Source organism: Pelobates fuscus, chromosome 6 (genome assembly GCF_036172605.1).
Source record: "Pelobates fuscus isolate aPelFus1 chromosome 6, aPelFus1.pri, whole genome shotgun sequence".
NCBI lineage: Eukaryota > Metazoa > Chordata > Amphibia > Anura > Pelobatidae > Pelobates > Pelobates fuscus.
Genome location: NC_086322.1, coordinates 276433650 through 276446317, shown reverse-complemented (window position 1 = coordinate 276446317; position 12668 = coordinate 276433650). Strand labels below are relative to the sequence as shown.

Here is a 12668-nt window from a genome sequence, read left to right as displayed (position 1 = left end):
TGCTCCTTTTATGGTGTGGCATGTCTCTGGAGCTCCATTGGTGGTAAGTGCAGATGTCTGCTGCAGCTCCCACGCAAAAATATAGTCGTTTACATGGAAAAATATGTTTGTTTGTTTTTTAATTCCCTGGTATAATAATATAATGAACCTTGCTAATTTGTACAAAAAAGTATGTTATACTACTATTTGATGCATGAAAAGTTTTTATTTAAAAAAATATTTTTTTAAAGTATTTTTTAAGTATTTAATTAAATCCATTCAGACTGTTTACATTCAGATTATCAAGCACAGGAGAACAACATTTTTTTAAATTAGCCTTTTAATATAAGCGATAGCTTCTTTAGTAATACATCTCACCTGACATAAGTAATTTGTTCTAGAGAACATGGTGTATGCATCCGGAACATACCTGGTCTAAGAACATGTACTTTAAACTTCAAAGAGAGTTTACTATGGTGAATACAAACAATTAATGAACAGACATTGGAACTAATTATGCAACCAATTAGTCATATTGAATTTGGCTAATGTATTTACTTTACCAAGGAACACAGATTAAACAATTTAATTCTAATATGTGAGTGGTGTCTCAAAGCGAAAAATGTATAATAATCCCGTGTAATTAGTGTTTTGTGTGATTGAATAGTACGTAACAAATGTTTAGTGTATCAGCATAGTAATAATCAGTTACAGACGACCAAACAGTGAGGCAAGTATAACCTTATACACAATAAAGACATATTACTGGGCCTTAGAGAGGCCATACTTAACAACAAATACAGTGGGACCTCGGTTTACAAATGCTTCGGTTAACATAATTTTCAGGTCATAAATGAAAATCCATTGAAAATAATGCCTCTGTTTACACATTTTTTTTCGCAATATGAAGCAAGTTTCTCCAGGTAGCACGTGGCGTCTGTGGGTAGCACGTGGCGTTGAGGTTTGGGACTTTTTGTAACGTTTTTAGTGCATTTCTCAAGCTGTGGAAAGGTAGAGAGCTAAGCTTCGTCGTCTGCATGCCTTTTACTGTGTATACTGCGTTGTGGGTTGGTTTCCATGCCAGCTCATTTTGACTTTTTTCTGACCTCCAGAACGGATTAATTGGTTTTCAATGCATTCCTATGGGAAACCGCGTTTCGGTTTACAAATTTTTCGCAATAAGAAACGTCCTGAAGAACACATTATATTTGTAAACCGAGGTACCACTGTATAATAAAAGGTATAGAGAATAGTCAGATATAGGCCAAGGTCAGGGTTGGAGACAGACATAGAAACGATGAGCCAAGAGTCAGGGACCTCAGAATACAGAATAAACAATAAAACAAAGACAAGTCAGTTACCAGAAATACCAAGAAAATAGAAACACATTCTCAGGCTGGCAATAACCACAACATGGCAATGAAGAGAGGTTGCAAGGCCTTAATAAAGTCTCCTATGGCCTATTATTGGTTGTATCAAGTTGTGTGCCAAAACGAACGTGATCTGCTTTGTGTGAGCAAGGTTCTGGCAGTGCGCCCACACTACAGGTGGGTCGCGACTAGGATAAAAGGAGGAAAAGGCAGAGGGTTCTGCATCATTGCTGACGTTGGAATGGCGTCTGACATCATTGTGTCCGGCATGGGGATCGCAGAATCAGAGGAGAGAACTCAGGATCGTCGGGGATGTCCTGCACGCGGATTAGGTATGACACAGTGAAGGCTGTTCCATAGAAGCAGATAAGGCTATGCACCCTCCTCTGGATTTATTGACATGATAAGAATAATTAATTTTTTTTTTTTTTTTTTTAAAGAAACCTATGTCTGCCAACTATGTCTATCATGACTATATCTTAAGTGGCCAAGAAGTCAAGGGCCAGCACCCAACATCTTTAAAATTTGCTAGCAGCTACTGACAGGCCTCCCTACTGTCTGGAATTTGGCGGGATATTCCCTATTTCAGGGTTCTGTCTCGCCATCCTGACTTTGACCCTCACTTTCCACTTTTGAAAGCATTGGGGAACTTTCCCCAGAAATTGAAAGCATAAGTGCATCATAACACCAAGTTGACCTTCCTACTCTTTGGATGGACTTGCCTACTTTCCAAGTAGATCTGCTCCCTTTGGACAGTACATGTGAAGTGATTTGTGTCACTGGTCAGGCCTCCCGTCGCTGTACAAAATGCTGATGTTGGAGGTATGTACTGGCAGTAATACAAATAATAAATTAAAATTCTGATTTATCTGATTGATTGCATTAATCAATAAAGGTGCTTTTATTGCATGCCAATAAATGCAAAATGTCTCAACTAAACTACCTTGCTGGAATAACCACATTAGCCAGGAACTTTATATAAAGATGAGATTTACACTGTGCAAATCTTAAAAGAACACTTCATACACCTAAACCGGAACTAAGTCACACCTCAACATCTGGATCTGACTGGCAAGGCAAAGATTTATGAGCAAATCCTCCCGCAACCATGATTATTTTCATTGAGGACCCCACCAGACCACCAGGTATCCAGCTCCCCAGAATTCCCTTAACTGGACCACCACAGATAACACCGCCTCCTGTCAAAAGGTAAGCGGTGGAGGCATATTAAAAACTTCCCCAAACACAACCAACCTCCTTCCCCGACACACTCAGACACCACACAAAAACAGCCAGCCACACTCAGACCCCCCTCCACACACAAAATTTAGCTGTTTAAATTTTTTTTGCAACATGCAGGCTGGTATCTTGAGGGTTAGCGACAGCCATTATACAATAGGGACATGTTTATTAACCAATCAGAAACCAGTCTATAAATTTAGGTTATCGACTGCCTAAGACAATAATGGAAACCATTAGCTGCTTCTTAGTGACTGGCTATGCCGGTAACCTCCTGTTGACATGCACCTGAGAGAGTAATGTCTTTGAAAGATTGAAAACTAGAAATGTGACTACTATATCCATGACCGACAGACAGACAGTCTATATGTATACTATTTATAAAGATGGCATAATAATCAAGTAAAATGGAAAGAGAAAAAATCAGCGCTAGATTGCCACACAAGAAAATAATAGTAAGGCTGCAATCCTTAAAGGGGAGTCCCATATAATCCCCTAATGATAAGAAATGATGCAAAATAGAACAAAAAAAGGTTGCGCCTAAAATATACAGTAAAACATATAAGAGTGTATATAAAAAATAATATAAAATAATACAATTTAATATTAAATATTAAATGAAATATAAATGGATAATTGGCAATAGTCCAAAGCACTTATCATAAGTCCATAATGGTAGATGCCGTGTATAAGAACAGGGATCCTGAGGCGTAAAATGGGGTGTGTCTTCACAAAGGTGTCCTTGAAATCCAGTGAAGTAATATGTGAAGAAAAAAACAAGAGGAACTCCAATGGCACAGTATATAGATGAATAAAATGGTAAATAAAATAAAAGTAGTCTTACTCACACTTTTCAGAGCTAGAACCTAGCTCTGATATAACGCACGTGAAGTGGAATAATCCCCACTCAAGGATATGCGGAGTAATATTGATTGGCGAGTATCTGGCTCAGATTCAACGTCCAAGTTGGTATTATTCGACCCAGGGAGATAAAATAAAGTATATAGTGCTCTCTGTATAGTAATTAAAAGGTATAAAAAGAGAATAAATATACTACTCACAGTATATAGAGCAGGCTTGTACTGCTCAATGTAGGCGCTTGGGTGGTATCATCCCCACCTAAGGATTCTTTAGGCTTCTCGTCAGGTAGATAGTTTATGTATAGTCCGGTGAAAAATAAATCAAAATGGCTATAAAATGTTTTATGCCAAAGTATTTTCTTTATTGTAAAGTAATAAAATTAAAATGTTAAAATTTTATAATTTTATAATTTTATTACTTTACAATAAAGAAAATACTTTGGCATAAACATTTTATAGCCATTTTGATTTCTTTTTCACCGGACTATACATATACTATCTACCTGACGAGAAGCCTAAAGAATCCTTAGGTGGGGATGATACCACCCAAGCGCCTACATTGAGCAGTACAAGCCTGCTCTATATACTGTGAGTAGTATATTTATTCTCTTTTTATACCTTTTAATTACTATACAGAGAGCACTATATACTTTATTTTATCTCCCTGGGTCGAATAATACCAACTTGGACGTTGAATCTGAGCCAGATACTCGCCAATCAATATTACTCCGCATATCCTTGAGTGGGGATTATTCCACTTCACGTGCGTTATATCAGAGCTAGGTTCTAGCTCTGAAAAGTGTGAGTAAGACTACTTTTATTTTATTTACCATTTTATTCATCTATATACTGTGCCATTGGAGTTCCTCTTGTTTTTTTCTTCACATATTACTTCACTGGATTTCAAGGACACCTTTGTGAAGACACATCCCATTTTACGCCTCAGGATCCCTGTTCTTATACACGGCATCTACCATTATGGACTTATGATAAGTGCTTTGGACTATTGCCAATTATCCATTTATATTTCATTTAATATTTAATATTAAATTGTATTATTTTATATTATTTATTATATACACTCTTATATGTTTTACTGTATATTTTAGGCGCAACCTTTTTTTGTTCTATTTTGCATCATAATAATCAAGTAATCCTACAGAGCATTGTAACCACTTTTTGTATTCTCTGGAAATGTTACAGGTTACCTAGGTTATGGATGCGAAGAATTTAACAATGGACAAAACAATGTTTTCGGAATTTGAAGGAGAGTATTCCGATCATAAAGCCACAATGAAACACCTTAATGAGAGACTGGCGGAATTTATAAAGCACTGTAATGAATTGGAAGAGTCAAACATTGTACTACAAAAGCAGATTGACGAGCATTTACAATCAGCCCCTCCAGACATATCCCAGTGGAAGGAGAAATTGGAAGAGGTTCATAACCTGCTACATGCTGTAAGTTGCATTCAGTATTTTAACATTCACTACAAAATTGTGGATTATGGTGGCTCACATCACTATAGTCACCAGAACAACTACAGCTTAATGTAGTAGTTCTGGGGAGTATAATAAGTCCCTGCAGGCCTTTTGCAGAGAAAAGGCAGTGTTTACATTACAGCCTAGGGACACCTTTACTAACCACTCCTCAGATGGCTAATAGAGGTGCTTTATGGGGCAGTGCTGCACTGAACTTTCCTCACAGAGATGCATTGATTCAATTTGGCTCTGTCTCATTGGCTGAGATCATCAGAATTGACCATCTCAGCCAATCCAAAGTATTCCTTCCTATGGGAGAACATTGTGATTGGCTGAGATGATCACTTATGATGTCAGTCAAGGAGGCAGATCAGGAGTAAGCCAGCACCTGTAGACTGGAATAAAGAAAAGTAAGAGATTACTGTATTTAGTAATGGGCAGGGAGGGGGCTAGGAGGGCTAGACAATGTTTTTAACACTAAAGGGTCAGGAATACATCACAAAATAGAATCTTTAGCTTTCTAGTGACTAATTCACTTGAATAGAATTGACTAAGACATTTTGAGGTGTGCCATTTAAGGCTAGATTTACTACCCAATTCGGGTATTTGACCACCTATTAAGCTAAATTTGCTAAATGACTCTTTACATTCATATTACTAACTAATTTGGAAGATCCCATTTTTCAACTCCAGCACTTACTTTAGACACCTGGGTATCTTTTTTCCTTGTTTCAGTATTACATGTTTGTGTTCCTGACCCTATAGTGTTCCTCTAAAGGGACATGTCAAGCACCATAATCACTACAGCCTGCTACAGTTAACTACAGTTAACCCATTTTAGTAAGTTTTCACCACCATATGCACCTCATCTTGTCTTGGATGTCTCTGCTGAATAAAGCACAGCGGATGCTCTCAGTCAATAATTGCAGTCCTGTATAGCCTTGTTTGGGATTTGGGATTCTTCTGCTGGAGAAAAACAGTTGCAGAAGATGCGGGTGCAGACTGGCACCCAGGTTTGATCACTTACAGTAGAACTGTAGAGGGATGAAGTGATTATGGTGCTTAGTGTGTTCTTCCCTTCCAAATGTCCTGAAGCGCTTCAGACTGGGTTTTTCGGCTTCTTTTGTATCAACAGTAAAAATTAAATGTGAGACAGACTGAACTTAATGGACGCATGTCTCTTTCCAGCTATGTAACTATGTTCCTGTGCGTCATTTTAGAAATACTTGCCTGTTAGTTCACCTATTGAACAGAGCTGCGGAATTTGTTGGTGCTTTATAAATAATAATAATAATAATTATATGTATGGTCTGTAGACCTGTAAAGGGCGAGAAAATATTTTCATAGAATCTTTTTGGGACACCAAAATTTAGGCCTTATGTCAGCTCGCTTGGCAGAATTTTGGAACCAAAAACCCGATTTAGGTACCAAATCAGGCAAACCAAAAGCATGTGAAAGTAGATGTATATATTTTGCACCATACTGAAATAAGCATTTTCCAACCATTTGTTTCACAGATCAAATAATAAAAATTAACCAATAGAGAAGTAATAAAAAAAATTAAAAAAATACTTTTTTTTACTGCACCCCTTTTTTTCTCATCAACCATCTCTTTTTTGCCATCATGGGCAAAAAACAGAAACACAAACTGAAATGAACATGCTCAGCCATTGTGCGTTTCGGTGTGTTTGTGTATCGGGTACATTTAGAGTTTTAGAATTCTTTTGATCACCTGATTGGCCCTAATTTTCTGTGAATTGCAGTTTAGACTGAAACATATCCCCAAGTCAAATAGTCTGTATGTAAGTGCAAGTCTAAAGATTAACGTGGAGAATGTATAGAAACGTCAATAAAAATGAAAAAAACTTTTAAAAAACGTAAGACGTGAAGAATCAGAACTCTGAATTTCTTACCTTGTATATTGAAAATATTACCAGGCACTCCTTAATTAATGCATTCTTTGCTTAAAGGCAAATCTTGCTCTGATTATGTGTACATTCCCAGGTCACACCTAAAAGATAAATCACAAAATATGAATGTGAGTATGCCAGATCCAGTTCATAATTTATGGCCTATCTTTTAATGATTTTCTGATATAATTATTATGATGCCAAACAAGGTAAGTCAATAATAGCCAACAACTATAAAAATTGAATTATAGATCATTACAAATTATTGGCATTTGCTGTAAATATCAATTAAAGAGGAGGTGTCGCTGTTCTGAATAATTGGTTCACTAAACAGCTATGACACATTGTGCTAAAGAGAGAGAGAGGATGCCTAACGGTGAGCAGTGTATTATGGAAAAATGACATCTTCAAGCGTTAATGTTTAGTGATAGTGTTGTGCTAGGGTTGATGTTTGATGATAGAGTAGGGGTTAATGTGAATTGTGAAGTGAAGTGTAGTGAAGGGTTAAGTTGAGGGATTTACTGCAAGGAAAGCACTGTAACCCTCACTAATCTCATGCAGCACCTGGATGTTTATTTGTGGGAGTTACAGTCCTGGTTAGCAGCTGTTCATAAAATGGTATTAGGTGCTGCTTCTGAGTGTACTGAGTATAATGTCAGGCAATTTTGGGCAGTCCAGGACACGTACAGTAGGTCCACGTTCTGGCCAAGATTAGGCCCCACAACCTGCATATTGGTGATCCAAGCATTTTGGGCCTTAGCTCTGCAAAGCACTTTGAATTCCTGCCAATTCCTGCATTTCCCTCTTGAAGTATATATACTGTAACTTAGTGTGACTTAATTTGTATCTTGTCTCAGTTTTTTTTTAAAAAAACTGCTTAAATGGACACTCTGGACACATAAAGCACTTTCGCTTGTTGAAGTGCTTTATGTGTGAAGAGTGTTTCCCCTTTTTATTTTTATTTCTACAAAAAGTGCAGATTTCAATAGAAATTGGCACTTTTAGACATTAACCTTGTTACACCCCCCTGGCTGTCAATCAGACAACCGGTCCTGCTCCTTCCTGGTTTCGTTAGCTCAGTGGAGCTAAATTCATGACATTTGCACAGACGTTATTCGGCATGTGCTAAAACTTTATATAAACCTTTGCACAGACGTTATTCGTCATGCACTATAACCTTATACTAAATAAGACACGGACACAGTTAATTCTGTTGGAGTATAAAGTCCACAGCTTTTATTAATTAAATTATTAATTAAATTATCATAAATTAGCATAATTAACATAATTTAGGGTCATTGTCCAACTATACATTAAATTACTATACCCCCCACACAGTACCCCTGACAATGACCCTACCAATTGAACAATATATAACCAAATAACAATTAACTTGAAACACGGCCTACCAAAGAGGCCCCACATCATATTGATAACTGTAGGGGTGTACCTCAGACACCCCTACACCCCCAGGTTCGTCGCCACCGAAGAGCTAGAACCAACCAGTCCTTAATTCCATCAGGCCTACACCTCGGCCTGTCCAGTTCAAACTCCACGCCAAATTCCAATTTTTACTATGCCCTGTTCCGCCGCTGTGACTTAAACGGAACTGCTAAACCTAGGGAGGGTGGGTGGGACAATTTACAGGTAAGAGAGGCTCTGGTTAAAATGGCCCCTATTCTAAAATGGCTGCTCTTTATACTCCCTGTCTCCGCCCCCAAGCACCATTAAACTAATCCAACCCCCAAACACTAGCACCTGCCCACTCCCTGGCTCTGTCAAGGCCCACTCCTCTTACTGCGTTGTTCCATGGGCTTCATGACATTTGCACAGACGTTATTCGGCATGTGCTAAAACTTTATATAAACCTTTGCACAGACGTTATTCGTCATGCACTATAACCTTATACTAAATAAGACACGGACACAGTTAATTCTGTTGGAGTATAAAGTCCACAGCTTTTATTAATTAAATGATTAATTAAATTATCATAAATTAGCATAATTAACATAATTTAGGGTCATTGTCCAACTATACATTAAATTACTATACCCCCCACACAGTACCCCTGACAATGACCCTACCAATTGAACAATATATAACCAAATAACAATTAACTTGAAACACGGCCTACCAAAGAGGCCCCACATCATATTGATAACTGTAGGGGTGTACCTCAGACACCCCTACACCCCCAGGTTCGTCGCCACCGAAGAGCTAGAACCAACCAGTCCTTAATTCCATCAGGCCTACACCTCGGCCTGTCCAGTTCAAACTCCACGCCAAATTCCAATTTTTACTATGCCCTGTTCCGCCACAGCACATGGCTTGACCTCCTTAAGCGCATGTGCGACCCCCACCACACCTAAACAGGGCCTGCTCAATACCTTCGTGGAAGCCAAGGTTCAACAAATCATTCCCCACGTCTGACAGGTGTACCCCGTCCCTCCTAAAATACCCAGGCAACATGCCCTCCAACTCCCTGTGCCGCACCACTATGCCCCCAGAACGTCTGATAAAAACTGCCATCATCTTATTAATTTTACCCCTTGATCGAGCTATTGCAGCCGGATCCCTGGCGTGTCTCCACGCAAAGCGCGGAACCATCTCGGACCACACCACCACCACGCCAGGAACCAGCTCCCTCAGCCGATCCACATCCCTTTTCATCCTCCTCACCAACTCCCTTTGGGGAATCCCACCTAAGTCGTTCCCCCCTCCGTGAACCAACACTACATCCGACCGACCGACCCACCAACCACTTTTCGAAACAAGAAACTACATAAACTCTGCCAACTAGCGCCCCTAAAACCAAACCAATATAGAGTCACTCGTTCCAATGGAAAGCCCAGCTGTGATCCGCTTCTGCGAACTGCGGCTCTCTTCTCCGCCCAGTACACATACGAGTTGCCCAGCAACCAAACTTCCAAACCTGAAAAGAGACAAAATTAGTGGCAGAAAAAAGGCAACGTCCCCATCCCAAATTCTTGCACCCAAGCAATTACACCAACTTATCCGGCCTTACATACGAGCGGAATCGCACGGATTCCCACCTCCCTATTTGTTTGATCCTCTCGTCCCCCAAACCTAAACGCGCAGCCTCCGTCGCTGCCCCAATGCGAAAAGAGTGCGTCCCAAATTGACTCGGTTCCAGGCCCATCTTCTGCAATCCCATCCTAAAGACCCGCAGAAACTGAAATCGTGACAACGCCGAGCCATCGGCGTGTAAAAAGAAACAACCCTTCCCTTCCGGCCGAACCTCACAGTACCTTGTGCCGCAAGCCACCGGGCAAGCCCCTGATCCTGGCAACTCATACAGCACCACCGCACATCCCTTAACGTAAACGTCCGTTTTAGACCGGCGCAGCCATATCTGCACCCGATCACTACCTATGACCACGTCCTCGAACATCAAACCGCCGTTCCCCAACTTGTTGGCACTCACCAGCTCACTAATGCGAAAAGCACCAAAAAACGCCCAGACAAACGCGCCAGAAAATAGTGCTACTTCGGAAGGGGAATTACACAGATCGATCAACACCCCTAACAGGTTTTGCAAGACCGAAAACGACACTGGCCGCCTCAGGTCCGCGAGCTTCTTACCTCTCTTAAAACCCTTCAAAGCCTGGCGTATTAGAAAATTCTTCGTAATGTCCTCCCACCCGTTGAACTTGAACAAAAACGCCATGGCAGACATGCACCTATCTATCACGGCCGGTGACGCCTGTTTAGCAAACAAGCGACACAGTACCCACAACAGCACGTCCACCCTCTGCCCCTGCGAACTGTCACCCCCTACCTGCTGTACCGCCTCGTCCCATTCTTTCCAAACCTTGACGTAGCCCGACCAAGTGCTCGGCGCCAGAGAATTCTTTATACACTCCCCAAGCATGCGGTCCCGAGCTGCCACATCTCGCCAGGGCAAGCCTGCCCCTGCGCCATAGCTTCCGGCGCCGCTTCCCGAAATCGTTCCCACTGAAAACGAGAAAGCGCATCAGCTACCACATTCAACATACCAGGGATGTGCCTAGCCCTAAACACCAAATTGAAAGACATACAGAGAAGGACAAAACGCCGCAGCAAACACAAACAGGGGGAGACGACGCCGACAAACTATTGATCGCCTGTACTACCACCATGTTATCTGAGTGAAATACAATATGCTTGTTGGACAACACCTGTCCCCACAAACTCACCGCTACCACCACCGGGAATAGCTCCAGAAACGCCAGGTTTTTAATCAGCGAGCTCTGCCTCCAGGCCTCAGGCCATGGCTCGGCGCACCAGTGACCCCCCAGGTAAGCCCCAAAGCCTATGCTACCAGAAGCGTCGGTGTATAGACCAACAACCTCCCCTGATGCCGCCGGCTCTCGAAAAATCACCGTCCCATTAAAAGCCTGCAAGAACCGGTCCCACACCATTAAATCCGCCTTCATATCCGCCGAAACCCTGATGTAATGCGACGGCAGCTCGTAGCTTGCGCAAGGCGCCTACAGAAAACCCTCCCCATGGGTATGACCCGGCACGCGAAATTAAGGCTCCCCACCAGCGATTGGAGCCCACGTAGTGTCACCTTCTTGGCCCTCCCTACCGTTGCCACCAGCTCGCGTAGCCGTGATAATTTGTCCCCCGGTAGCCTGCATTCCCATTTACCGGAGTCAATTTCTAAACCCAAAAAACTAAGGCACGTCGTAGGCCCTACCGTCTTGTCCTCCGCCAGGGGAACCCCTACTTTGTGCGCCACCCATTGAAACACGTCCAATATCTGTTTACAACGATCCGAGTCCCGCGGGCCCACGCAAAGAAAGTCGTCGAGGTAATGCACCACCGCGCCCCCTGCCGACTCCGTCCGCACAACCCACTCCAAGAAGGTACTAAACCTCTCGAAATAGGCGCATGAGATCGAACACCCCATAGGCAGGCACAGGTCAACGAAAAATTCCCCCTCAAAACAGCAACCGAGCAGATGATGGCAGTCCGGGTGTATCGGGAGCAGTCGAAATGCTGCTTCCACATCTACCTTTGCCATCAGCGCACCATGCCCCAGCCTCCGAACCAACTCGACTGCCTTGTCAAATGACGTATAAGAGACGGAGCTAAGGGCCGTGTCGATGTCATCATTCACCGAAGCTCCTTTCGGGTACGATAAATGATGAATCAACCTGAATTTGCCTGCCTCTTTCTTGGGGACCACGCTCAGAGGGGATATTCACAAATCGGGCAATGGCGGTGACGAGAACGGTCCCGCCATCCTCCCCAGTTGTACTTCCTTACCTAGCTTTTCCCGCACTACCTCCGGGTGCTCCCGAACTGACTTGAGATTCCCACATAACGTACCAGGTCCCCTAACTACGTAGGGAATAAAGAACCCCTCCCGAAAACCCCGCCACAAGAAAACAGCATCTTCCCTGTTAACGTATCGCCTTAGCCAAGGCAACATCACGTCTATTTTCACCGGAGACACTCCCAACGGAAGCTGCGGTAGCCGCCGCCCCTGCGGGCCCACCTCCCCCGCCAGACTTACCCTTTTTAAAGCAACGGTTGACACCGTGGGTTCCCCCGCAGCCTGAACATTCGTGCCGGAACCTGCAAGTATTACCCCATTTGCAATGTCCCTCGTTGAACATCCAACAGAAACCTTTCTTTTGCCCAGCCGACCCGGCCCCTGAGGCCGCGCCGGCTGCCCCGGGAAAGGGCGCCGTCTTCTGGGCCATCATAAGGCGCATCCATAATGGTAGGTCCATTTGGTCCCATCGCATGCTCGCATTCGCTGCCAGCCGTTGACGAAATTGTTCGTCGTACCTCCACCAAGCCAAACCTCCGTAGGT

At 42.5% G+C, this 12668-nt stretch overlaps 1 protein-coding gene across 3 annotated transcripts in view; it reads left to right on the top strand.

Annotated features, from left to right (window-relative positions):
- KRT222 (keratin 222) overlaps positions 1-12668 on the top strand; it is a 73503-nt gene that overhangs the window by 19582 nt on the left and 41253 nt on the right. For all 3 annotated transcript variants that reach the window (XM_063459192.1, XM_063459191.1, XM_063459190.1), the window contains exon 2: positions 4652-4909. In XM_063459192.1, the coding sequence (XP_063315262.1) occupies positions 4664-4909 (246 nt within the window). In that variant the 5' untranslated portion in view covers positions 4652-4663. The remainder of the gene's footprint in view (positions 1-4651; positions 4910-12668) is intronic.